Source organism: Rhipicephalus microplus, chromosome X, assembly GCF_043290135.1.
Source record: "Rhipicephalus microplus isolate Deutch F79 chromosome X, USDA_Rmic, whole genome shotgun sequence".
Lineage (NCBI taxonomy): Eukaryota > Metazoa > Arthropoda > Arachnida > Ixodida > Ixodidae > Rhipicephalus > Rhipicephalus microplus.
Window position 1 is genome coordinate 240,371,124 of NC_134710.1, and position 27,904 is coordinate 240,399,027.

The 27,904-nt window shown below is 46.8% G+C and overlaps 1 protein-coding gene and 1 long non-coding RNA gene across 2 annotated transcripts in view; one reads left to right on the forward strand and one right to left on the reverse strand.

The window, feature by feature from the left end:
* The window catches only part of LOC119187799 (SUN domain-containing ossification factor), a 133,337-nt gene extending 107,742 nt beyond the window's left edge, over positions 1-25,595 (reverse strand). Inside the window, exons 1-2 of the mRNA XM_037435880.2 lie at positions 25,377-25,595; positions 25,077-25,237 (exon numbers count right to left, since the gene is read on the reverse strand). Coding sequence (XP_037291777.2) covers positions 25,077-25,123 — 47 coding nt within the window. The 5' untranslated portion in view covers positions 25,124-25,237; positions 25,377-25,595. The remainder of the gene's footprint in view (positions 1-25,076; positions 25,238-25,376) is intronic.
* Positions 136-27,246, forward strand: LOC119187800 (uncharacterized). The gene is made up of 2 exons (XR_005111904.2): positions 136-347; positions 27,211-27,246. It is a non-coding gene; the product is annotated as an uncharacterized LOC119187800 (long non-coding RNA).
* The last annotated feature ends 658 nt before the right edge of the window (positions 27,247-27,904 follow it).

Here is a 27,904-nt window from a genome sequence, read left to right on the forward strand (position 1 = left end):
TTTGAATCCGCCACGAACTGCCTTCTTCGTGTCGTAGCATAAGTTGTAAACTATATCTTAGGGTCAATAACATTCACAATAATTCGTGGAGTTTAACGTCCCGAAATCTCAACATAATTATGAGAAACACCGCAGTGGAGGGATCCGGAAATTTCGACCATCTGGGGCTCTTTAACGAGCGTTTACACCACGAGAGGAAAAGCTAATTTTACGGCTGCGGATTCACGAGTCGAATGGCGAACTCAGGTTAAGTCATAAGTTTGAGTCTGAGTGAGTGCGGTTGAGAAATGGCTTATCGAGTCTGAGCGATGCTCTCAGAGCAAAATGCATTTCTTCAGAGAGTCTGGGTGAGTTCCATTTCTTTTTTAGGGGCGAAGCTCCTTAGGGCGTGGGCTGTGCGTCCCCTGTAACCTGTATGTAGCCACCTCTAGTTTAGTTCTTGCAGTGTTCACTAGATGGCGGTACCGTCCCCTGTATGTAGCCACCTCTAGTTTAGTTCTTGCAGTGTTCACTAGATGGCGGTACCGTCTCCTGTATGTAGCTACCTCTCGTTTAGTTCTTGTAGTGTTTACTAGATGGTGGTACTTGTAGCTGATGATGAAAAGATGCAAGATGTTATAAACTAGAAAGCGGTACTTGTAGTTGATGAAAGACGCGAGATCTTATAAAATAGGAATGATGTCACATATGGCGCGTGTCATTGGTTGAAGGCAATCGTTCGATTTAGTGCGGCGACGTACGCTAGGTGGAGCGTTGTAATAAAATCCGTTCGCTGTTGGCGCGCGCTCGGAGTCGCCGGATGGATAAGGCTGCACAGCGGAGAGAGCGCAAGGCGCAGACCATAAAGCCGTCATAATGAAGGGACATCGCAAGCCATCCATCGTCTAAGAACAAATAAAAGTTGATTTGTGTATATACACACACAGCGTTTCTCACGTCTTTACATGATGATCGACTGGGCGAATTACACGGAAGATTCACAGTTTACCGATGAATCCCTCCGGAGCTTCGCCCATTCATCATCATTCACCCCGTGAATATGCCGTAATTTTTTATTTCGTCGACCTCCGCCGAATGCTCACCACCGCTGCGTAAAGATATCACGATTCCATAGCAATCTGTTCTAAGTCTTCTGTTATTGCTGACACCTAACAGGCGCGAACGAGCGGAAGAACCCAAGGAAGAAGCCTAACGTCTCAGCCCCACATTAACTTACGTATAGCTGTGTCTATAGAGAAGATATATTTGCAGGGCACTTTATGACAACACGACCAAATGCATGTTGCACGTTACATTATGGAGTCAGTCGCGCTATAGTTCTCGCGCGGAGCTTAGTTGCTTAATTAACCAAGTTTAATTAACCGGCTCTTGAAGCAACGAAGCTAAGAAAGTAATTCAAACAAGAAAGTTGCAGATCAGTTAGCAAAACGCACGACTATGAAGTTTTTTTTTTCTTTCCAATAAATACCGGCGTTTTTATGCTTACTACAGATAATAGCAGAATACAAAAATATACCACGTGACATGCGCGCTTATGCACCCTCAGTTGTCCTTGAGTGGATAAATTATGTTACGCTACGCTTGTCAAAGTAGAAAATAGCAAGAACTATTTTCATGGTGTTCAAGTCGACGCCGGCCAGCTTACGGCGCAAAAGATCCGATTAGGTTACGCGTCAAAACCACGTTATTGTTATGAGGATTGTTGTCAGTGATGTTCCGTGCAGGGAATTTTCGCTTTTTCGCGGAATTTTCGTCTGTAATTTTGAGCCAAAGGGAAAAGGGGAATCTTTGTAATATAGCAGGTAATTTGATTGATGATTGATATGTGGGTCTACCATCCCAAAACCATCATATGATTATGAGAGACGCCGTAGTGGAGGGCTCCTGAAATTTCGACCACCTGGGGTTCATTAACGTGCACCCGAATCTGAGCACACGGGCCTGCGCATTTCCGCTTGCATCGAAAATGCAGCCGCCGCAGCCGCGTGATTCGATCCCGCGACCTGCGGGTCCGCAGCCGAGTAACTTAGCCACTAGACCACCGCGGAATATTGCAGGTAACTTCAAGAATGGTTAAATTCTCCTATGACGACCGATAACTAGGGGGCACAGTGCGCCTTCATCTGCTGTAATCGGTTCTGACGCATGCACCACGCAAGCATAGCCTTTGAGATTTGTTTCTGATATTTACGCGGAGAGATTTCTAGTTCGCTATTGGTGCCAGACTTGAAGCCCACAAACTGCAGTGTACGAACAGTATATAAAATAAAGTAATAAAATCATGCTTTTGTTGTGCGGCTGTGTAGGGGCTAGTCGCGATTTCAAAAGTCGCCAGTACCCGAGACACGTGTAATTATAGTGTGCGTGAATGGGGGCGGAAATTCGTATTGTTGCACAGGGAAATATGCTAGGAATTTCGTCACAGTTTGCAGGGGAAAATCCACGAAATAGAGAATTTTCATGTCTCTGAATGGGAATTCTTCGGCGTAGCAAGCAACATCACTGCATGTGACCGTGGGGCACTTCGTATTACCTTTGACCACCTCAGGTTAAAAATCAGTAGGTATAACATAGTTCTTGCATTACACCAACATCGGAACGCGGCTGACCCCGCCACGTCGCCCTCCGCATGCAGGACAACACCCAAAGCCACTAGCTGCGTTCGCACGACAGCAAAACGTCAGCATCGTGAGACGTCTCGACAACCTGCAGCACTACTGTGCGCAGCTAGACTTACTGCGGTATTATAAAATACGGCAACGGCACCCTGGACGTGCGCATCGTGAGATACAACACACTAAACTGCACGCACGTTCAAGACACGGACAGTTTCTATACAGTGGAGCAAAGCGCTCATTTTATGCGTGGGCACATTCAGCCTCGTAGTGCGTGCATCTTTCGCTCAATATGCGAGAACTGCAACGCGTTTGGAGATCAACGCGTGCAGGCTACACGCGCTCAGCAGAGCTTCCATGACTACCATCCAGTACGATAGTGTTTGTCCGCTGGCAGCATCATGCACGCCGGAACGAACACGCTAGCGGCGGCGAAATCGTACGCTCCCGCAAGACAGCGAGGGGCGACGGCAAGGTCGCCGACGCAGCCACACGCCGCGCCATGACTCGACGTTGAGGGGCAAACAAAACAAGCGGCCTGCAAAGCGCCAAGGGCTTCCCGGCACTGTGCGTGATGTGTCGCTGGCTCCTTTGATACGGGGCTTCTGAGCGGCCATCGGCCTTTTCCCCTGGCTTCATTGGCAGATCGACAAGTGCGGGGACGGCGTCTCAACAGGTGCAAACTAGCTCATATATAGTTGGACACTTTCCTCACTCGTGTCATTTCCTATAGTAACACCCGGCGGTTCACTTTTCTATAAATCAAACAAAAAAAAAACGGACAAGCAGCATTTTATTACGTCTCTTGATGCACGGATGGTTCTTTTTTTTTATTGCAGCTAGTTCGATAACTAGCGATTAATTGTAGTCAGACGCTGTCACGTCATCGGTATCATTTCCAAAATATCCCACTCATGGGGGCCCGTCGTGTGGTACATTAAGCTTAATTTCTGGGTAAATACGGCACTGCTGTTGATAATAGTGTCATTTTAGGCGATGTCATACACTGAGCTTTCACTCTGACATAAATTGTTATTTGCCTTTAGTACCCCTTTAACCAACTAGCCCGAGGTACCGTTCTGCTTGAGACGAAGGACAAACGCCTTTCTTTTGGTAGTTGTTCAGAGGTCCTCAATCAAATTCAGGTGACTTAAAACGCATCACTCGAAATTACAAAGAGATTCATGGGGATCACCTTCACCGAATTTCCCATCCCTCGCGAATTCGAACGAAATAAAAATAAAAAGAAACGAAGAGTGAGTGACGAGCCCGGTGTAACAATTCACTCACAGGGTTCCCTCCTGCGCGAGAGAGTCGAGGTAAGGGAGAGCAGACAACGGCAACCACAAATGGGGAGAGCGCGAGTGGAGAAGAATGACGTCGCAAAAGGTCGCTTCCTGGTCGCGGGGTGATCGCGTCAGGCTGCGAATGGCGTCCGCCAACGAGCACCATCTGGGTGCCCCTCGCCCGACGCGGAAGCGCCGCCACAATTGCGTCACGACGCGTCAGCGCCTCGTGAAGGTCAGCCGCATCCCAGAAGACCCCACGATGCCACGCTGGCTCGAACTACGTGGCCGGCGCCGCGCACATGTACGACCGAAAATAGCGGCGGCCCGAGGGGGCAGCGAAACAAGCCGGCGCCCGTCGTCCTGGGCTAATCCAGGAGCGCGGCTTCGAAGCAGCCGAGGTTCAGCCGCCGGCACGCTTGAAGCACAGTTCTCTTGGGGGGTCGCATAAGCGGTGCCGCAATGGCGAGCAGCTGGGCAACCAAGACGCATAATAGCGTTCGGACAGATCTTGCATGGTTTATCAAGCTGACGCCAAGAGTCGACAGCGACCCGAGAGGCACGGTCTCGAGCGAGGCGTTCAACAGAACGACGAACATTTTTTGGAACAGCTTGGACATGTCACCACATTACCACAGAAGAAAAACAATGCGCCAAATAAGGTGCAGATACACTCACGCGAAACACTTGTCGTGGCGTACGACGAGCAAAATCCGCAATGGCACAGAATGAGATGTATCGAACTAAATAAAATTTGCCTCTCAGCGAGTTGTTAATATGCTTCTTTTATTTAGTAAAAGGTAAGTATAGATTTTTGTAACTCCCATAACAATATTTGGAAGACTAAAGTCAGAAAAATATTGCTTAACACAAATAACTGTGCCTCTAACACCACTCTTGTTGCGCCTGTGCAATTGACTTACACCACATGGAATTTGATAACAGCAGCTTTTCCAATAAGTAAAACTACGCAATTACCATCAATGCAACTTGTCTTTTAGATTGATTGGTTGATTAATTCATTGACATATGGGGTTTAACGTCACGAAACCAAAATATTGACACGAGCATACAGAAGTATTGGTCTGTTGTGCAAGGCAGTTGGCTATTTGTGCGAGGCAGCGTTTTTTTTTTTTTTTTGTGGATAGTACAACGAAAAAAAAAAAGACGTTCGGTAACAGACGTGCTGATAGCCGGGATATTATTGACTTTCATTTTATTAATTTACCGTGACAATATGATTATGAGAGACGCCGCAGTGGAGAGCTCCGGCATTTTCGACTATCCGGGGTTCTTTAACGTGCACCCAAACACTACAAGAACACATGACACGGAGAGACATGCGACAATTGAGAAATATGGCAGTCGCTTAATATCACGGCATGAAGTGGCAGGTTCGACTTTTAGCAGCGCCAGTCGCGTTTCGATGGTCTCGGTATGTGCAATGTTGCTAGTGAACCATGTAAAGAAAAAAAAAGTCAAAGCTTCTTTTCTGGTACGCATATACTACAACTTCTGTGTCGCTTTAACACTAGGTTCCACCAATCAATCATCGACAGGTTCTCAACAAAGCTGTGCAGCCCGGGAAACTAACATCTTCGCGGGTATTGACATTTTCAGTTGCCACGAAACATAAGTGTGCAAACGAAAGGCCTTCGTCGTACATCTTCGGAACGTGCTCTTACGGGGTCATTCCAGTTCAAAAACGCGAAGCATTTTCTTTGTCAATGTTCGACCTTTCTTAATATACACGTGTACAAGAAGCATGACTGTTCAGGCTTACTTCAAACATTTCAAGTATGAGCAAAAAAAAAAGGGGGGGGGGCAAAATAAATAGAGGCCGCTTGCAGTCTCACACGCATAACTAGAGAGCGCAATTACAGGCGTCGCAGACACATTTCCAGAGGGGCCCTTTTGTGAAATGATAATATTACAAACCATATATTTATTTAGTATTGACTCAAAAGTCATTAGGTCTTCCAAGAAAGAAAGCTTCGCCTTTGAAACATTGGCCCTGATGCGGTATTTTCGTTCACTTGCGAAGGATCTTTCAGAGTGGCTGAACTACGGCGTCCCCTTTCACGAAGCTTGCTAAATCACATTGTGGACGCCCACATATTGTAGGCGCCCACAGTACAAGGACCCTGTTTTGGAATGTTTTGTTTGCTTGAGCATTTGATATTAGACGTAATCAATGATAATTCCGCCTTGACTGCAAGATTTACAATACTTGACGTTTCATTCGTAAGTCAGCTTAACGCTTTTAAACAGTCTGTCGACACACGCAATATATATATATATATATATATATATATATATATATATATATATATATATATATATATATAGTTAATTACTCTCAGCAGCGGATATCTGCATCGACCTCGACCTGCCATGAGCTCATTCTAATCATCCCCCCCGCCACCCCTCCGGCAGATCTACAACAAACCCCGGGCACAGAATTCTAGGGAGTGACGTTTAAGTGTGATTTACCACCCACGTACCCACAATGTGTGTTGTAACGACAGCTGTTACTCCTTCGCGCCCCGTCTGTCGCTACGGCCGCGAGTAGAAATTAGGGTCACAAACACTTACACGAACGCCCAAGAAAGTTGACTACAGAGGATGAACTCAACGGCTTAGTTGATGGTAAATCACGGAACGCGTGGTGCAATAGACGCGTGCACCGCATCGACCTGCAGCATGTAAATGTATTTTCGTCTATTCTAGTTTCCTTTTATTGCAAGGCTGTAATTCATTTTGCCTTTATTCATCTCCCTTCCTACCTCAGATGCGCACGCGCGCGCCATAGACAATAAAGACCTGCCAAGGTATTAAATAAACACTTTGAGTTGGCTTCAGCCAATAGGATTTTTGTGATCAACTGCGTTTGTTCTCTGTCGTTTCAATGAAAATTGGGGACGACCGCAGAAGAAACTGAAATTCGCACTCAGTGTGCGAATTTAAATTTCCTCTGCAGTCCCTTCATTAGAATAGTACAGCCAGTGCGACTGTTTTAAGCGATATTAAGAAAAGGGAGGAAATACAAGGTAGACGCGACGGTTGCTATATCTAAACAAACGCCGTAACTAGCGAAGGAGTACAACGTTTGATCACTCAGTATAGCCTCTGGCAAATAGAAGACACGGTGGCCAGCGGCCGTGAGCTTCAGTGTGCCATTCAGTCAGCTATACATACCACTCTGAAGAGCCAGACACTAGCCACATTTGCTCCAGACCCCACAGGGCTATAGTTTTGGAGAATCGAAACTCATGCCGATAAGCTATATGCGCAAGCCCGTTCAGCACTTGTGCTTGGCATACATTATACACACCTACACGCTACCTTATAGATATTCAGCATGACACCTTCAGCATGAGTGCACCAGTAAGTTGTATTCCATGTATCCAGGTCTGGCTTGCGTATATTAATAAAGCAGTGCAAGATTCAGAAAATAGACACTCATTTCGCTACACCCACAGGACGTAGAGAAACGACACGTAAGACGAGATAGGAACGCGAACGTCTGACACGCCCGTTATCGCAAGGAATAAACCTTTGTTGCACCAGGCACTTCAAAAATTTTCGCAAGCTGGCAGGTCAATTGTCCAGATAACGTTATCTTCGTCAACCGATACATATTATTGGCGTTATATCATTTGCTAGACGAACGTCTAGCAAATGATATAACGTCTAGCAAGGCATATGCACTGCAGCTCTTACACGTCATTCGGGGTATCATTTATTTAGGCTAAATGTAAATAACGAGCATCATCACGCAGTAACTGATGGTATATACAGAGCCAGAAAACGCAGTGCTACAAACTGTAGCGCAATAGTTCCCAGAGCACGAGGTATTATGGAAGTTTTCGACACATGCAGGACTAAGTATCCTCGACAAGTTAGTGATAAATTACCATAGCCAATAAGGAAGTAAAAAGTGTCGGTTCTAAAGGTGATCAGGGAAAAGATCCAGGTCCCCAATCTGCCCAAAAACATGCACCCCAAACTTAATCAAGGCAGAAGAGAAACCCGAGCTAGAACTCTACTCAAGGCCTACGGTAGAGAGAAGGAGGCGCGTTTCGTGTAGACGCAGCGGACTACCCGAGTCACAAATCCTATGTTGCGGCAGTAATAAACACCGACCACAAGTGCGTGCTCCATGCGCTCTGATAACTCGGAAATCGCGGAAGAAGTGGCTATAGCAAAGGTCATAATTTCCCCAAAATCTAGACATGTCATCAGCGACTCCCAGTCGGCCATCCGTAACTACGCACGAGGAAGAATATTTCCCGAGGCAACTAACATACCGCTTCGCAAAGCTAAGCTCATATTCCGAGGAATCGGAAGAAAAGTATATTATATGGTTCCTGCAGCCCACAACCCGTGTGAGTCACCCGTTCTCAACCTCAACGAGGAATCTCACTGCGTCGCGCGAGGTCTCACCGCACTCGCGATGGAGCTTCGCATGAGGTACCGGGAGGAAAGGGATGGTGGGAGAGGGACAGAATGTTTAGGTTCTGCGACATTTTCAAATTCTACCTAAAGTCGAGGCGCAGATTTCCACCACTTAGCTCCTTACAGGAACCCGGCTTGATAATATTTCTCTGCGAACTGTACACTCTATACCCGTGTACCAGGAGGGAACACGAACTGGCACTCAGTAGGCCCTCTTATTTCATGCTGCAACTGCCGCACGTCAAAATTTAATGACACTTGAACCGATGATGTCGATAATAGTGACTTGAGAAGTCGGCAATTTCTGGATAGTATTGAAAAATAAACATGCGCTTTTTTTATGTGTAACCTGTCTTCAGGGTTGATCTGTGGGGTTTAACGTCCCGAAACCACCATATGATTATGAAAGAAGCCGTATAGTGGAGGGCTCCGGAAATTTTGACCACTTGGAGTTCTTTAACGTGCATCCAAATCTGAGCACACGGGCCTACAACAATTTCCCCTCCATGGAAAATGCAGAAGCCGCAGCTGGGATTCGATCCCGCGACCTGCGGGTCAGCAGCCGAGTACCTTAGCCACTATACTACCGCGGCGGGGCCTGTATTCAGGGCTAGTAAAATGTACGAATTATATAACACGCATTCACACCTCGAACACTTCGCCCATTTCACAGTGAATTCGAAGCTCAGAAGCAATATGGCACCTGTCACATGTCAACGTCGTTGCAATCATGAATTGAATTTCGCCATAAGCATTGTTAAAAGTCATGTATACATACTCTTCTTCCCCCCAGCATTTAGACGCCATTTGAAATGCTAATAAGAACACTGCACTTCATGAGCTATGTCGCCAGCATACGCATTTCGCCATCGTCTCCGGCGAGCACATCAAGTGGTGGAGCGACATCAAGGGAATCACATTAGGTTTGCTCGTATGAAATCAAGCAAATGACATTAAACCTGATGGCATTAGAAAGTTAATGCTAGTTTCTCTGCCCGCGTTGCGCAAGTCTTAAGGATATGGACTCGTTTTTTTCCACGCAGTTCTCGCGCTGCGACGGTGCGCAACGACCAACGCATTATTGTTGCTTTGTTGTAGTTCATAAAAGCGCAGTTAGCGAGTCGAGTCTGCTTGTGCCACTAGTGCGGGAAAAAAATTAATAAAAAATGATACAATATAACGTATGCTTTATTATAAGGTAAAAAATCAAGCCGTGAATGAAAATAAAGACAAACAAATACTTGAAAAGGATGAGATAGGGGTGCAGAATAAAGCAGCGCGAAAAACAGGACGAAGGACAGACGTCTCATTGAATATATGGACCACGATGAAATACAAATTCATTGTAGCGAGCTTGACATTGCCGCTAGTTGGTACCACTCCATGATAAAGAGAAAAATAACGCCAAATAAAACAACCAAAAATAAAGTGACGGGACACTATAAAAGCGTGGCGGGAAGGCCTCCCACGCGCCACTGCGGCATTTTCGATGATATTAGAATGCCCTGACAAGGGGCCTATTTTAACAGAGAGCGCGCTAATCGCGAAATGTGAAGGTGCACACGCTCTCACTGAAAACACCATAGGAGAGCAGAATGCTTTCGTACACGGCATTTGGACCTGTTTATTGACTGTGGACAAATGAGAAACCAGGCTGCGCCAAAGAGGAAGACATGAACGCGGAGGAAAACAAAAATGGTCGAGCGAGGCAACAATCTGGTGCTTGCCGGGGAATCGCCCCACTTCCTGCTCTGGCACCGAGAGAGCCCCCACGACGTATCGAGCGGTGACAAAATGTCGTTAACTTCCGCTGGAGTTCTGTTATAGCCGAGCAGGGAACGGTCACTCGACCAAAGGACGGTCGAGAAACGAGCGCTCGACCAGCCGTCGTGTGACGCGGGGAGGACTTTCCGCCACGACGTGCGCGTGTTGCGCAAGTACATACATGCAAGGCCGTCGCGACACCAAGGAAAAGTACACGGCGTTTAACTCTCCCGAATTCGCTGGGATTACCCAATCACTGTCAGTGACAGGACTACGGTCTAGACATGGGTGGGTGCCACGCAGATACCGAACTGCTATGCTCAGCCTTCCCAAACATGTTTCCGAGAGAGAGGGCGCCAGTGTTGCCGTCACGATGAAAACGGTTTGTGAAATGGCCATGTCAGCCATGCATAACACTCGCATCCATATCCGTTCCAAGCTTACTTTCGGCAGTGCATTCGAGTCTCATACACATCCGTACATATGTGCATACATGCGTCAATAGAGCGAATAGCGCCGCAGCTGCTAATGCGAGCGCATAAGTGCGCGATTGATACCTTAACTTTCATTCTTTTTTGGGATATTGTAGCAGAGCGTCATTGGGATACGAATGTTTCAAGTGAACAACGTGTGACCTCTGTGCTGTATAAAAAAATGGGGGGGGGGGGAATACTCTTCACTTCATCCCCCGATGTTGTGATGCGCGATGACGAAATCAGCGCTCGTCAAGATAAAGAAAACACGGAAGTTCGCACGCACCCAGGGGGAGCTAAACAGCGTTTCACGTGAGCTAGGAATTAGTACGTTGTGGAAGTAGAAACAGAGCGGAAGAAAGGGCAGAGCAAGTCAAATAACGCTTCAACGCAAAGCCCGTGCGTATACTACGCCCTCGCGCAACATTTCGGGCGCCTTTCCAGCCATCTGCCCTTTTAATGTCGTCAGGAGCAGCCCTTTTTGTCAGCCCGTGCTTTGCTTTGTCCAGCCTCTTCGTGTTGTCCCGTCTTGGACAAGAAGAGCTGCCAGCAGACGCCGCCGTCTACGTCCAGAAAATTGCGCATTCACACGTCAACTGTACCCGTTTCGCGTCAACACTGACGCAAAACGCGCACGTTATAAAAACAATAATAATAATAAAGCACAGCTGAGCACAAGTTCATTCGAATAACTTTTCAGCAAGTGCACAACGGGAGGATGAGAGAGAGAGAGAGAGAGAAACGAAGCGCAGCTAGTCAACATCATTCCCGTTCAGCTGAGGCAACGCGGCACACACACCTGGCGTCGCGAGACCGGTGAAAAAAATGAGGCCCTGCATGACGCATTCACGTCACGACCAGATGCGTCGCCAAGGCGCTCATCGATACGCCACGTATCATCGATTCGTCGCGCTCTTGTTTACAACGTTATTCCGGCAGAATTCCACAGCTTTCGCGTTTATGCTTCCAAGCTATATTGCGCCGTACGCGAACGACAAGCTATTGCGACGAGCTATATATATTCGTGCGCTCTCGCCGGGCTCATCCTGTTTAGGGGGCAAACATGCCGCGCAGAAATAACAACAAGGCGAAATTCAAAATATCCAGGGGCGGGCTCGGCACACGTCCTGTAAACCAAGCTTCATTTGTTTATTTGTTCTTGCGCGGTACGAAGGTTAAAAAAATTATAATTACAACATTTGGCGTTCAGCGTCTCAAAACTACGATGGGTTTGTAGTGGAGGGCTCCAGAAATTAGGACCAGCTGGGGTCTTTAACGTGCAAGTACGCGGGCCTCAAATATTCTCGCCTCCATCGAAAATGCAAGGCTAAAAAATGAATAAAAAAGCGATTGGAAAGCGACGCCTTGGTCAGAAAAACCGACAAACACAAGAAAACTATGCACCGCACATATTCAAATCCACCTCCAACCACGCGGGATTTCGTCGCCACGGTTCTCTCCTGTAATACTACGTCGACTTCAATGTGACATATACTATTAACTCAGCAGTGACACCTATTTCTTTTAACGCAAAGCGACACTGGGTCTACAAGATATGTCATAAAGGAGTTAGGTGTTCGGAGTAATTTTGATCGCACGGTGTAATTGAAGGTGCAAGTGAGCGTTTCTGCATTTTCCCTCCATGTAATTGTCATTGCCGAAGCCATGGAATCTAGTTCGCGACCGTGTGATCCACCAGAACGCCTTATTCACGGCCCCAAACGCAGTGCAGATAACAGCTTGGTTTTTACGAAAAGACTGGCTACGTTGTACAAGGGAGGATAAGGCTATGAAATTACTTGGTACGGGAACGAAGTTCCACTAACTACTCAATATTTTAATTACTGAGAGCCACCACAACCCTCTAAAGCTTGTCATTCTTTAAAGAGAGTTATGAAAATCTGGTGATGCGCTAATGACGCTACGGGGCCGCAATTCATCAAGAATGCTACAAAAGAGTACGCGAACATTTAGGTCGACCATGAAAGAGGGAAGCAGTGTTTATTGGTTGGCGGAGGTCTTTGACTGGCCATATAGGCCAAACATGAGATGACGTGAGTGATATACGCCGCGTTCACAAACATCCCATCCACGCACACACACATATTACGCTGCAATGACAAGAAGACACTATAGCATGCATCTATATATTGCGCACTATACGTAAATGACAAGCATACAAAACTTATGGCGCAGCCACTGCCAGACGACAGCTGCGGACGCTGGTGCAGAGCGAAGCCGGCCACTACAGGTCAGTGCGATTTGAACGCACAAAATAAAACGTCTAACTTGTTTCGTTTTTCGAAACATGCACGATGCAACCACATCTCACCCCGTACAAAATGTCGGGGAGTGTCTCGCCCGACTTATGCTTTAAGCATTCTGCGCTTGATGAACGTCCCGAGACGGAAAGTGAGCGGTTGCTCACCCACGCTTGATGACGCCCAATTAGGGAACGGCGCGTTGACACGCGGGAAGTGAGTGAGAGTGATTAAGAGGGACAATGGAAACTGCGCGACAGTTGGTTAGTGCGGTCTCAGGTTGAGCTATTGTTGCGCACAAGCCTCCTCCGACAGAAGCAGCAGGCATGCCACGAGCGCGGATGGGAAAAACCAAGCCGGCGCGAAAGGCAGGGTCAGGGAAAAATGGCCCCGCATCTGCATGTTTGACTGCAAATGTCGTCGAGGGACAATAGTCTTTCGTCTGGAAAGAGTGAACAACACGTTTATTTGATGTTCTGCGCGATAAAATCGGTTAATTGTATTCTGGAGGCGCTGCGTTAGAGAGTCTCGATCCGTGCAGCGAAGGCGAACGAGCGCATCGAGGCACGTTAGACACGAGCGCTATCTGGCAGTTATCTTCGAAAACGAAGGGAGGCGTGCGCACCCGTCTTGGAGGCGATATGGTGCAGAATGCAAAGCGACGGGCAGGTGCCACCACCGTGTCGTTTTAGCAAAACGTTGGAAGCACTTGCCTTTTTGAGCATCGCGTTGCATTGTCAGCGCAGCGTGATAAACGCTATGGTCCTTAAATTTACTTGTGCGCCTTCTCTAGTATAAAGCCACACATGCAAAATATTGACGTGTTGTTATGATGCCTCAGATATGCGCATTAGTTTTTTTTAATTAACAATCGCACAAACATGAACGCTGAAACTTGACCAATATTGGTGGGCATTGCGATGATAATATGTGGGGTTTAACGTCCCAAAACCACCATACGTTTATGAGAGACGCCGTAGTGGAGGGCTCCGGAAATTTCGACCACCTGGGGTTCCTTAACGTGCACCCAAATCTCAGCAAACGGGCCTACAATATTTCCGCCTCCATCGCAAATGCAGCCGCCGCAGCCGGGATTTGGTGGGCGTTGCGGAGGGGGTTGGCCGTTTGGGGTATCACTCATTGCCGATTGGGGTATCGTTACGGCGGGCGGGCGGGCGGACGGACGGACATACAGACAGACAGACAGACAGACCAAAATTTTTGCGTCGAAGTACCCCAAGAAAGACTACCGTCTTTAAGAAAGTGCATGCATTGCGATGAAAGGAACGCGCGGTGCCGCGTCCTGCGGCCTCAAAGCTGCTCGCACCGGCGACTTCTCTCGAAGGTGGCAGCCGTGGTGTTATTGCGCGGCTTTTGTGCTCCTCTTGAAAAGCAAGGCAGTTAGCAGGAAGAAACAATCCCGGCCTCAAGCAAAGCAGTGCATAACTAAACGGCATTTGCGACAGACGCACATCCACATTTAATAAGACTGATTTCGATAACATTTCGACCACTGTGGGCCTGAACTGAACAACACGAAAAAGACTTGGACGATTTCCCGCTAATGGGAACCATGTGTAGATGCGAAACAGTGGGCGCTAACACTGGCAGCGTCGTTGACGCTCACCAAGCGAAAGTAAAGACGCCCTTGACTGAATTCCGAGTGCGCGATCCAGTGCCAGTGAACGGCTGTGCAGTGCGAGCAGTCTTGTTTTTATTTTGCTAGCAGGCGCTGCCTGCGTCGACCTTGCAAGGCGAGAGAGTGGGAGGGGGGCGACAGTTTTGCGGGTGTCTTCCTGGGCCGGCATAAGAAGCGCGCATGCGCAGTGGGGGTGTACGGAGGGACAGCGTTACACAAGCTAGTCAGAGAGACACTTCGCATCTAAAATAAAATCAAATAACAGCGCTCCGGGCACGCACCACGTAGTCACACGACTGCCGTCTCTGCGCAGCAACCTGGGGAAGGGTGCCAACCAGGTGCAAATGTCGCAAACTAAAGCGCTTACGCACTGGACAACTCCTCTCAATGTTTGATGAAGTAGAGTGATATAGGGCAACCCTATAAGGCGCAACACCCTCCCTGGTTGCAGTAAGAGCCGAACACGTAAAGACGCCGCGGGGGATAATCTGCAGGGAGTGGTATACGGCGCCACACGCGACCCAATTAGCAATACACTCCCGCGTGTCGATCCTCGGAATTTCAATGCCAGCTGCGTACACTGCCGACTCATGAAACACGCCGAAGCTACACGAAGAAAGTGTTTTCGACTGGAATTTCGCCGGTACATCGCGCGAAACGCGTCGCACAAAAGCGAAAATGTAGAGAGGAAAACAAGCGCAGCTTGCGCGCACACGCGTGACAAACGAGCGCGCCCGGAACGCACGTCAATCATACGAGGTACCCACATCAGCACAACCTGCTACGTACGAAAAACGTCGGACAATATAGCATTATGCCACTTGCTTATCTGCTTCGGAAGAAGATGGTCGTCATACATATGAATTCCACCTGTGCGAGCGCGATAGTTTCGCAAGGTCGCGTGGTTCTCGGCGCGCCTTAAGCTATGTTCACACTACGGTCGTAACGTGCGTAACAGCTCGTTCGGCGTATCGAACGCAACGGCTATAAAAAGCGTTACCGCAGTTATGCCGATACCTCTGTTCACATTTACAGCTACGTACATTACGATTTTTACGATAGGCCAATCATATTTGTCGCTGTAGAATCGACGTCACTAGCGGTCCAATATGGCTCCCATCAACACGCGAGCGCTGGCCGAGTTGGAAGAAATTCACGCTCAAAATGAGCTTATAGTTGTGTATTCAATCGTCCGAAGACGGTGAAGGCGACAGAGAAGAGTTTGGGTGCACCAAGTATTCCTCGACAGGGCCGTGGATGGCGACTTTCACAACCTTCTCGTCAGGCTCCGACTTGGAGACGCTGCGATGTTTCATAATTTCATGCGCATGTCGCCCCACCAGTTCGACTTCCTTGAGAACTTAGTGAGACCACTCATCGAGGTTCGGAGCACACATCTCCGTTCTCGCCTCCGCGATGCTGCTGCAGCCGGGAGGACGGAAGTCCCGTCAGGTCTCGGGACCGGTTGTTGAAAACCGAAAGCTGATCGGTCATTGGCTGTGTCGTAACGGTCGTAGTATCGCAGTCGTAAAAGTTGCCTAGCCTTTAACACTCTCACCCACGATTTATGCGTTCGTTGCGAACGTTGGTACCTTTACGTTCACAGTCTGAACTAGACGCATACGCTTGTTGTGCTTCCGCTTACGCGGGTAATGAAAAATCGACGCCTTACGACCGTAGTGTGAACATAGCTTTAGTCGCGGCTGTTTCATAGAGACCATGGAACAACTCCGGCAACACCCTACTATTCTGAAGCGGACCTCAACTTAAATCAGGCTTCCTTTCAGGTTCCACAAGATGCAATGTGAAAAAAAAAAAAAAAAAACTTATGTGAAGTTGCAACCACTTTTACGGAAAATATTCTGTAATCATACAACAAATATCAGTCTTATTTAACAGAAATCTGTTCATGAAAAAAAAAACACGCTTACTTTGAATGTCGTCGCTCTCCACAAAAGCAATCACGTGTATTTTTTTTTTTACTGTGAAGAACGCCTTTTTATCAGCCACCATCATGGCTCGTATACGAGCCATGATGGTGGCTGATAAAAATCAAACAAATCAAACCATCATCAAACATAAAGCACCTTTGTTTATAAACACAGGCGCTTTAAACTGCCGGAGAGCCGTCTGTTCTATCATAAATCGACAGCCTGTTTACACGAATTCGTCATTTAATTCTTGAAAGCACCTAATATTGATTCCACACTCTGATACGTGTCGCACGTGTCCTGGGAAAATATCAGTATGAGGGACACCGTCATGGGGAGCTGCGGAAATTTCGATGCACCTGGTGTTCTCTAGAAGGAGCCAAGACCCAACGAAGCAGTGCCAAACAAAACAGCTTGAAGGACAAGGCGGCGTTTTTTTAAGCGCCTTTAAATAATACGTATTTAAAACTGCCTAAAATTTTAATAAACGTGTTTGTATTTCACACCCCGTTGTACATGAATTCACTTACATTCGAAGCATACTAACACATATGTGCGCTACAGGGGACTACAATAAGACCTTCACTATCATGTGTGAGGTATTCCAATGTCGTAGGGTAAACTAATGGAATTAAAAAAAAGTATACAGGCTGTTTCTGTTCGTAAAACTTTTTGTTGTGGCTCGACATACACTGTGGTTTTAAGGAACTGCGACTCAAAGCATGGAAGCTGTAAACGCGAAGACTGCATAAAAGGACAGGATATACTTTCACGTATTCTCGGAATATTGCTTCCAAAGAGCGACACAACTATACACTGCTCGTATCCTCCCATCTGTGCTTTTCACACGGTGGGGACAACATCCGACTTGGCAGCTGCGACGCCTCTATAATGCGAACAGGCCGACGGATGCTTGGGTGCCCTCACGGTGTTGCACTATATTTGTTGAAGTAACATCTGACGAAAACCGCGAATGTCTCCGAATATCCATCTTAACGGTTTTGGCGCGAGCACAAAGAGACAAGGAAGATGAACACACGGGCGGGCGAAACCTAACAACTTCCAACTAGGCCGAATCTCAGTTTTTCTTCAAATATTATTCGAACCTATAGATTCCGCTTGAGTAAATGCTTTGGTGCACTCGAGTGGAAGACTGCGCCTCGTCGCCAAGCGTGGCGCTCCACTACAACATTTACCGCGTCGTGCGAAGGCTTGCACGAGAAATTAAAAAAAAAAAAACTGCGAGGTAGACAACAAACGCGAGAGCTGGCAATAACTCATGAAGATCAACACTTTAGAACGCATTCGCGTGTATTATTATTATTATTATTATTATTATTATTATTATTATTATTATTATTATTATTTTCAGGCATTAGGCAGGAAATCACAGGTAAGTAATCTGTCCCCCACACATCAATAGTCGATATCGCTGATGACGCGGCCTCGAAAGTAAGCATGGCATGAACTCGGAAAGGCGTCTCAACTGAGCCCTTTTGTAGTTTCAACGATGGGAGGCGTTCGGCAGACAGCGCTAAAGCGGTGACGGCGGGGCGCGCGCGTTCGGGAGCCGACAGCTGCTTGTCCGGAGCCCTCCCTCCAACCGGCTTTCGCTCTTATCGCCTTTCACGACCAGACTCGGGCGCATACGGTACACATCTAGGACACGGCGCGCACCCCCCGAGAAGAAACAACAACATCCGAGCCGCCACGATGAGCAGCCACTCGCGAGCAGAAGTAGACCGCATTTCCTCCTCCGCCCGCAGAGCAGGATTGTTGTGCGCGCGGGACTACTACCGGTGATCTCCCGCGCAGCACTACCGTCGCCCGTAATAGTCGGGTCGGCAGACTACGTGACCAACATCACGCTTTCTTTCGTTCGCGGGATGCCCCCGAATGAATGCACGCCGACGAGAGTAACACGCGCGCGCGTTTCCACCCCTTCAACGCCCGCCATTCAAAGCAGGAACTCGTAGCTGCTACACGACGTTTCCTGAGTGAAACGGCGCACTACAAGAACCCATTCGCCTTTCCGAAAATGCACAGAGAATCACATTTATACTCCCCCCTAAACCCTTAACTTGTAAGTAAACTGGTTTCCAGCAGTTTTACTTGTACTCTTTCTACTCGGTAAACACAAAATTCTTGCGGCAGAAACAGCGGTCCCCGTATTTTGACCAGAGGCAACGGAACGAGCTCGACGTTACGTCACTACCTCACGTACGCTACGTCCGAACGAAATGTCAGAACGGTGGCGCTTGGGAGCACCGCGGACCGCGGCTATTGCCACGACGTTTGATGCCGTGCCGTACCAACCGATGATGATGATGATGATAATAATAATAATAATAATAATAGTAACAGTGTACTACTGCAAACAATTTCTTTTTTCGTTTGCTTGCCCCAGACACGCGTACAGCGAAAGATGAGCAAAAAAACTCGAGGAGCTCGGCATTCCAAACAGCCGTTAATTCTTTCACTTAGCACCGACCAACGTAAACAGCATGATTTCTCCTTTCGTAATTCGCCTGCGAATTCGCTACTGTGATCGGGGATTCAGTTCGTGTCCGAGACGCTCCCACATAACAAGCAATGCACGCTGCCACCTTCCTGCTTCCTTCACCCCAACGTTCCTTTGTTCCTCCGTGTACGCACCCTCAGGGAAAAGCGAACTACCGACGATGCGAAATGAGAAAAAGTGTTTCCTTGCAGACTGTGCTTGCAGCCTGCAGAGTGCACAAGTGCAGCTGAGAAAAAGCGACCCTCTAGACAAGACGACGTGCTCCCGGAACGAGAGGATAGACGACAAGCCCGACTAAAGCGAACACTTTCCACCAATTACCACACAGTCGTCATGCACCGGGTACAAAAAAAAAAAAAAATCGGGACGCGACAAAAAGTCTCTGAAGTGACGATGAGATATATACAAAGGAACGTTTAACGCCCTCAAAACGACGCTAAGAGAAACGCCCTCTAGAGCTACCTTCTCATCATCGCGATGAAGCCGTTGCGACCAAGAGATCGGACTCGCGACAGGCGCTGTGCGTAATTACGTCGATTCATCTCTGTCTTCTACAAATGATCAGACGACGCATCGTTCGGTCGCATTCCTCGTACATGTACTAACTCTTCGCTACAATCTTCCACACTTTTCTTCCGAACTTCCTCTATAGAGTTCTCTCTTTGTGGGGATTTCCCCGTACAGAAACGTCACGTCATGTGAGGATAACCACGCCAACAATCAGAACAACTCAGTGACAACGGTAGCGAAACTCTCCCAGAAAAGGTGACGAAAAACCCGCGCTGTCAGGCCAAGCAGCGCTTTTCTTCCCCTTTTCCAGCGCATGTTTCCAAGAACAACAACAACTACTACTACAATAATAATAATAATAATAATAATAATAATAGCGGTCACGCCTTCTGTCATCTCGGAGGACTATCTCTTCCAACCATTACATTTGTGTCGCGAAGCAAAGCGCACACGACGGACATTAACAACGGGCACCGACTCGGGACAACGAGCAATAGTTGAGGCATGCGCCGATGGAGTCGGGTCGCACAAAGCGCGCGTGACGAACCACAAGCCCGCATTCTTGCGGCCCTCTGCGCGTTGGCGAACCCTCGCTACGGAGCGAGCATCCAATGGGCGCACAAACTCGGCGCGATCAGGCAGCGTCCCTTTGGCGCGCCCATGCCGGCGTGATCGCACCAGCTGTTCCACCACTCATTGATTGCGCTGCAGCTGCGTACGCAGTCGGCCCGGGGCAGGTGAGATGCGCCCACAAGGTTGGAATGCGCCCGCCCTTTGCACTCTTCCGGAGTGCCATGCAAGGACGAGCGAGAGTTTCCTTCTGAACTGCGTCCCCGGATAGGAAAACGAGCGCCCGCAGATAGTCAAAATGAGAGCATCTCTCTCTAGAGAGTGCCTCAAGAGGCAGCCCGCCCCCTCGTGGCATCGATTAATCTGCACTATACACCAGGCGACACACGATTACGTTGCGATCCTTTATCTGCGACCGAACGCATGACACTCGGAATGGTTCTGGATTTTCTGCTCTGTAAGCCACAAATTATGATGACAGAAATCGAAAAAGCTCGAAGTGTGTTTTGTTGATGTAATGCATGACGATACAGCCTACTCTCCATATAGCATCTTACGAAACAAAATTTAAGTTGCGATAGAGCGTCGCTGGCGACGCAGATCGCATTGCGTTCAGACAAGAAGGATGGCCAGGACGAGTGCTCGTGCAAGACCTACTTCATCATAATATCTGGGGTGTCAAGTGCCATAACCCCGATATATATGATTATCATGAGAGACGCTGTAGTGGAGGTATCCGAGAATGGAGTTCTTTAAACAAGTACCGACATCGCATATCACATGGGGATTTAGCATTTTCACCTCCAGCGCCACCGCGGTAGGATGGAGCCCGGCGGGTCAGCAGCCGAGCACTCACTGCGACGGACGAAGGTGTATCGCGAACGGCTTGGAAGTAATGACAACGTATACGCACGTGGCTTACTTGCTAACATATTTCATCCCAAACGCACAAACTATGAATTTAGGCCATTCACATAAAAATCGAGAATACCAGAATCGGTAAACGACCTATGGTCGAGCACAACGCAGTCACAAGGGCGTATGCGTCGACGAGGCACATTCAACATTACAATGCCCTCAAAATGGCTTCTGGAAACAGCAGCTTGGCATGATCAATCTGAACGAAAGTAAGAGGTGCATAAGAGGGCAGGTCAAGCTCAATGCGCCACTTGTATCGTTCAAAAATTGTAATAAACGTTAAACATAATAACACGAGAACTAATCGACTAAATTGAGTAAAGTTCGCTTTGGAGCCTGTAATTGGTAAGAAAAAACTACGTTCAACTGTAATTGGGTCTTTGAAAAGTGTGCGAAACTGAGCCAGTGAAAGCAATATGGCAGAGCCACAATAGACAGCAACGGAACATAAAAAGAAAAAAAATAATGAAGCTGACTTCTGCTCATTCCACAGATGTATGGTCTGTTTAACTACACTATCTGTCAGCAGTCAGCCCAAGTTGCGTCTTCCTGGAAATATACATACAGTGAAACCGGCACAGTAAATGCACAATGCCAGAATTATGGGGGAAAAAAAAAGTACCGAACTAAAGCAGTCTTATTGACTTCATAAATGGCCTTGAAGAATGAACAAATTTCCTCCTTTAGAGCGACGACGAGCAGCTGACTGTTCCATTCTGAGTTCTCGCACCAGCATCAAGACAGAGGCGGTTCGCACAGCGCCAGTTGAGACATTTGCGGATTTGACAGCTGCCAAAAAAAACACGGCGGTAGAGACAGACCCTACAGTGCTAACGTCACAACTCCCAGCTCTGCTTTGTTGGCGTGTTATTTTTTCACCGACGCTGAAGTGAGCATACGTGACAGCCTCCATATTGTTATCGGAATGACAGCAGCAGTTACACATCTAAAAAGGCGCTCTTACGCTTGCACCTTGGAGAATCTAAACGAAAAGCGGCCACGTCCACAAGCGATCAGGCAGGTTCTTTAGGACTCAATCATTACACTTTGTTTTCTTCCCCATTTTTTTTTTTTCTGAATAATTCAGCAACTGTGAAGCAAATACTTACAGACTACTTCGCTCCCGCCTAACACCTTAGCAAGGTAGTCTGAAAATATTTAGGACTATTGGAAAAAACCTAATGAGACAAAAAAGCCACACACATGAAGGGGAACATTCAACAGATGTGTATGTATTCGCAGAGGAAAGGGCAGGCCACCAAAGCGACGCTGCAGGCGCTGACGACATCACCCTTGAAGAAGGAGCCAGTACTGGGTTAATTATTGATGACATTTACAGTCCGACTACAAGGTACGTCACAGTGAATAACAAAAGCTAAACAATGGATATCATCTTCAAATACTACAGAGACGTAAAGACACGCCGACGGCGTTTTGAGCGTACGCGTGCACAATGCGAGCCAGGTTAGAGACAAAAAGCACCCACATAGCCCTTTACATTCTCTGGAAGTGCGACTGCAGTCTAGCGCAAAAAGGCGGGAAAGGGTTGCGGAAATATATAAGATGGTCAGAAAATATAGAAGTACCGCCTCTTTGCGCCGACTGCAGCGAGCCTTCACAAACGGTCAGACGCTGTCCTTCCGGCTGGCTTAACATCTGTCAAGGCGGCCACTGATTGGCTTTTACAAATACGCATCTCCGCTAGGGCTCTCTCTCTTTCTCTGCTATATCCTTTTTACCGGAACTGGTGGGAGGCCAAACCTGTAACGGACCGAAGGCTTCGCCATTTTACTGACTGACGGCTGTCGCGCACACATCCAGTACAGCTGCGCAGCGCAAAGCTGAGAGAGAAAGCGATCGAGACTGAACCTGACGAACAAAAACTTCACACGAAAAACGTGCTTAAAGACGCATGTAGCCTGGAAATATACTTGACGTCAGCGTCAGCGTAACTGCGCATAAACATTATGCGAGAACTCGAGAAACAAAAGATGCGTTTAATTATTACCTAGGAGAAAATGTCATTTCAAAGACAAGGAAAGTTTGTCAAGCCCTGCCACAGCATAAGCATTAAAGGTGGCACTAAAAAAAACGATAAATCAGTTTTACACTGATTAATTTCTTTTGAGACACCTCCTGCTGGTAATTTTGAGACTCTGAATTCACTTCTAAAAGAGGAAAGAAAGGCTTACATTCTTTTTTTCTTGAGTGCATAAACTACGACGCCTGTACGTAAGTCATTTTGACGTCATGAATTTCAACGTATTGTTTCGTATTTTGTTCGTGTTGGTTGAATAAAAACTCCCAAAACCAGCTATATACTTAGTCTCTCTTTTATAACGTAACGTGTTCCACATTTCCCTTCAAAAAAGTATCCCTGGTCCATGCAAAAGCCAGCCGAAATACATCACACGACGACAATATATATAGTGCGCTACTTCAAGGAAGGCGGTGTCATCTCTTCATACTTCCAAAGCTTATTCTTGCGATAAGGGTTGTTTTTTTTTTCAACTATATGACTGCAAATTGTTATTACAGAAATAATTTTGCTATTGGTGGCCTCTAAGATGCAATCTCTACAAAATTGATCACTGTGAAGCGCTTGGCGAATCCATCTTAAAAGAAAGTTTTCCTTGGCGGCCATAAACAAACATATATTCATATAATTTTATCTGAATAGCCTCATGATTTTTCACTGGGCCCAAACATACATACGTCTTATTGAGTAATGAGGCACTAGTGAGCCAGTAAAGTAAATCAATATTCTTCGTGCTTGAACTTGATATTGCGCGAAGCTCACCCGAGTTAGATCAACTATCGCAAAAGTTGAAACAAAAGTTGGTGACGAAGAGCCGCCATGCTGCTTTCACACATGCTCTTTGGATCAGGTGTTTCAGTATACTTCCAATAAATTAAAGATACCCTTGACCAACTCCAACTGCGAAATTCTGTGTCAGCCCCCCAAATCTCTTCTTCCTGAACGCGTGATATCAGTTTAGCTACCCCGCTGATGATCCACTACGACGAAATGCTGCAAATAGCCCTACTGGCAAAACAGAAACAGGAAAACTACCAACTTGTATGTTCGCGCGTATTTTCCGTTCAAGATTGAGGCGCACACTCCGAAAGCTTTCTCGAACACACATGCCAAGTTTCGGGAACCTTCTGCGAAGCGCTGAGCACCTTTGCAATAACATGCAACCGGCTTTGGGGAACAAATCATACTCTGCCGCGTATCAGATTAAATGTCAGCGGACGCAATTAATTAGAAGCGCGTTTGGTCTTCATGCCAGAGGCAATGCACGTTTATGACGCATATGCGCCGTCAAAGACATCGCAAATCGAAAGCGCGAGCTGACAGCCACACCGCTGCCAAGTACACGTCATGACAGGTACGGCAAGAAGAATAGTTGACGCGAAAACGCACTCAAATAAAAATGATCGCAAGTGACTGAAATTTACAGAGTTCTGCACTACGAATCCATATGCCCTGATGGAAGCGGCTATATTTGCATTATTTAGTCAGACAAGCAATGATGTAGGGTACCTACTGCTCAAGCAGCAGCAAGTTTACCTTTTTTTAAGTAGATGCATCACCCGATCAGGGTGTCGCACGACAGCTGAGGAATGTAGAATTTCTCACTCCTGTGTTAATGAGTACGGATTGATGTGAAGAACAGAAATCTGGATCTAATCCCCATATCACTGTAGCCTAAATGTTCAGAAATGAATTCATCTCTTTCCAACGCAATGTCGGTGATACGAGTACTTTACATAGGTAAACAAAGCGAAATTTGATCAGCATACCGCAAGTTGATTCCCGCAATGATCAGCAAACGTCACTTCATATTTGTACGTGTGACAGTATGCTACATCGAAGGTGCTCCCTTACACACACAATACGGTAAGACACTCAAACTACTACTCTTAACCCACCTACAGCGCAAAATTCGGTGGGTTGCACACGCGCCGTTACATGGCTCAAACGATTCAGTAAGCAAAAGCTACTCATGCGGAACGGTAATGAGGGAACTCTAAAATCCCGTCAACGCAGCATGTAAACTAAGTAAACTAGAGATAACAGTAAAATCAGTAAAATTAGAGGATGCGGTGAACAATAAATGACTCACCCTAGAAGCCAGACGACGATGCAGAAAGCGAAAAACTTTATCGCCATCCCGAATTTTTGGTCATCGCAGCTTTGGTCATGCTGGCGTCCACACGAAAAGAACTTCGAGTCTCCTAGGTGGACGCTCGCATCGTCGGAGTGCTTCACCAACAACCGTGGAAGCTGTGACAGAAAAGACTGACGTGTATTAAGAGCGTCCTTGCGGCGCCTGCAAAGGCTTTGAACATTGGTTCACGCAGCACGTAGGTTCGTCGCACTGCTGGTAGCTTGGGAAAGAGAGAATGCTATGACGTCTTCGTACCTTGGCAATGCTGGGCGCGGAGCCTTGTCATAACACTGGTCTCGATAAGCAGGAACTGCGCCGAACGGTCAAGTTTCTCGGCAAAGTATCGAGCATGCTACGAGTGACAAACGTTGCGCAGCCAAGGCCTAATTTTCATAGCTTTTCTCCCGCACTTTTGCTCTCGAAACCTACCGGCCTTGCCTCGATTGGAACGGCCACAAACCAACGCCTCCGACTTTGTGGATCAGCTAGCGCCACCTTTGAAAAACAAGCGTGACTAAACAATGTTTACAAATTATAAAATAAAAGTAGAGCAAAATAAAACTTGGCAAAATAAGTTAGCTAAATAAAAATAATAGCGTGAGATTGTTGTTTTTAACTGATGGCTAAAATAATCTTGCGCAACGTGCTTCACGCAGTTGTTCGGCTACAGATAGCGCGGTCAGCCAAGAAGGTGCTCATACCGCGAAATTTAAACAACAAAATCAGATCGCACGACACATTTTAACGATTCAATACAATTCTCAGATGAGAACCACTACATCCTACCTTCTCCGTCGTATTGCTCACAATAACCACACACTACAACACGAGAATATTGAAATACTAAGTTTGTAAAACATTATCCGTAGTGTGTGGCGACGGGTGGTTGTAGCGCACTCCGCCTGGCTAAGGTGGCTAGAATTATAGTCTGGCAGTGCTGGGTAGTATCCCAGATAGATGTATCTTAGATACTTCGATACTCCCTGGGTATCTTGTATCGGTATCGCGATACGTCACGCAAAACGAGTGCATGTATCTGCATTTCTGATACATGCGATACTACATCGTGTGTCTTAAGATACAAGATAGTACTGTGGTAATGCCGCCGTACGGAACAATAAAAGTTGACCTGAATTCCGGTGCTGAAGCTGATATTGCTGCCCCTAAACCACGCACATAAAAGTAACAGAGTGGCATTCTTGTATACTTCAGCAGAGCGCTCCAGCGAGCATAGACTATGTGATTTATCTATATACGCATTCTCATAGGTGGATCAGACCCACGTGATGGCGCTTGGGTTATCTCGGCAAAAATAATTCAGTGAACGTGTGCGCGCAGCCTACCTTTTGTTTTATAAATGTCTGGCACGGTGGTATTTGTGTCGTTACCATGACACTTGCTCGTAGCTGCGGTACTGTGCTGCGTACTCGTGCAGCATATTTCACGCCCATTCTGGTGCCTCTATAGAGCACGCTATCGAAGTTTGTCTTTTGTTCTTTCTGATGAATCATTCGAGAAGTTGGTTTCATGTTAATATGAATGTTAGTCAGAGTGCTTCCTTTGCTCTTCTTCGTTTGCGTCCAGGACTTCCGTGTAGCTTAATTAATTCTCAAGTCTGTTTATTGTGATACGTCTTTTGCAATCTGCTGCGATCTCTACTTTATTCTTAGTTTTTTAACTGTCTGCAAATCTGGTCTTATTTCGTACTTACTTCATACATTGCGGGCTTTCTTTAAAAGACAAAAAATATTCGCCACGCAGCATGTACGCTGCCAAAAAGAAAGAAAAAAAGAAAAGGTCAGGCATTTTTAATGCACTCTGCATCTGTGGGAGCGCAGTTGGTCCTAACTTGAATATAACAAATGTGGCATAATTCTTATTATTTATTTCATCAAATAAGCTCAATATAAAAATAACATAACGCGCTTCACATGCCAGTGAACCATATATCTGATTTCATTAGGTGGTAGTTAACAACTTTGTTTTATATTTTGGAAATACGTGAAACACCCTGTGCGATTGCTCACATTGGTTGAACGGGGCTGCCCGCCTATTGGACTTATATATGTTCATTCTCGTTTTTTTTTAGGTCACCGTCAGTATCATTATTGTTACAAATGTGCAGGTAAGCACAGCTATAAGTAATAATATCAAATAGCAAAGATATCGTATTTGCAAGTTTTTTCAGCGCACGAACATAGCAAAAAGGAACAGGGTAGTTGGAAGGTGATTACCTGGCTGGGCTTTAAGGCAATCGAGGATCCGTTACACGTCTATTGATACTGACGCATTGATGAGACTTGTATTGAGCGAAAGCTGTTATGAGATCACACTACTCGGGTCACGCGCGTTTGTGCACCACCGCCGGTGTCCGTAACCAAATCGCAAGAAGTTGGAAAAAAAATCTAGCACCAATGACACAGTGGGGCTCGAACCCGAGTCTGCTGTGTTCCAGCCCAGTATTCTACCACTGAGCTACGTCGGTGGTTTTTTTTTTCTTTCATGATATTTATTACAATGCGCGTTAAAATGAACATAAAATGACACTCATAGTATATAACATAGGTTCAACCACAGAGCAACAAAAAGTGCTTTAGCGTTACTAAAGAAACACTCAACAATTGATTAAGTTCAGGAGAACCGTGAGAGTTCTTCACATTGCGTTATACACAAGAGGTGACAAGGCCAAGCACCTCACCAAGATGGGGTACCAGTCCAGTTGGAAGTCCATTTCATCACAAATGTCTTTTAGGTGGACAGCCATTAAAATGAAATGTCAGCTC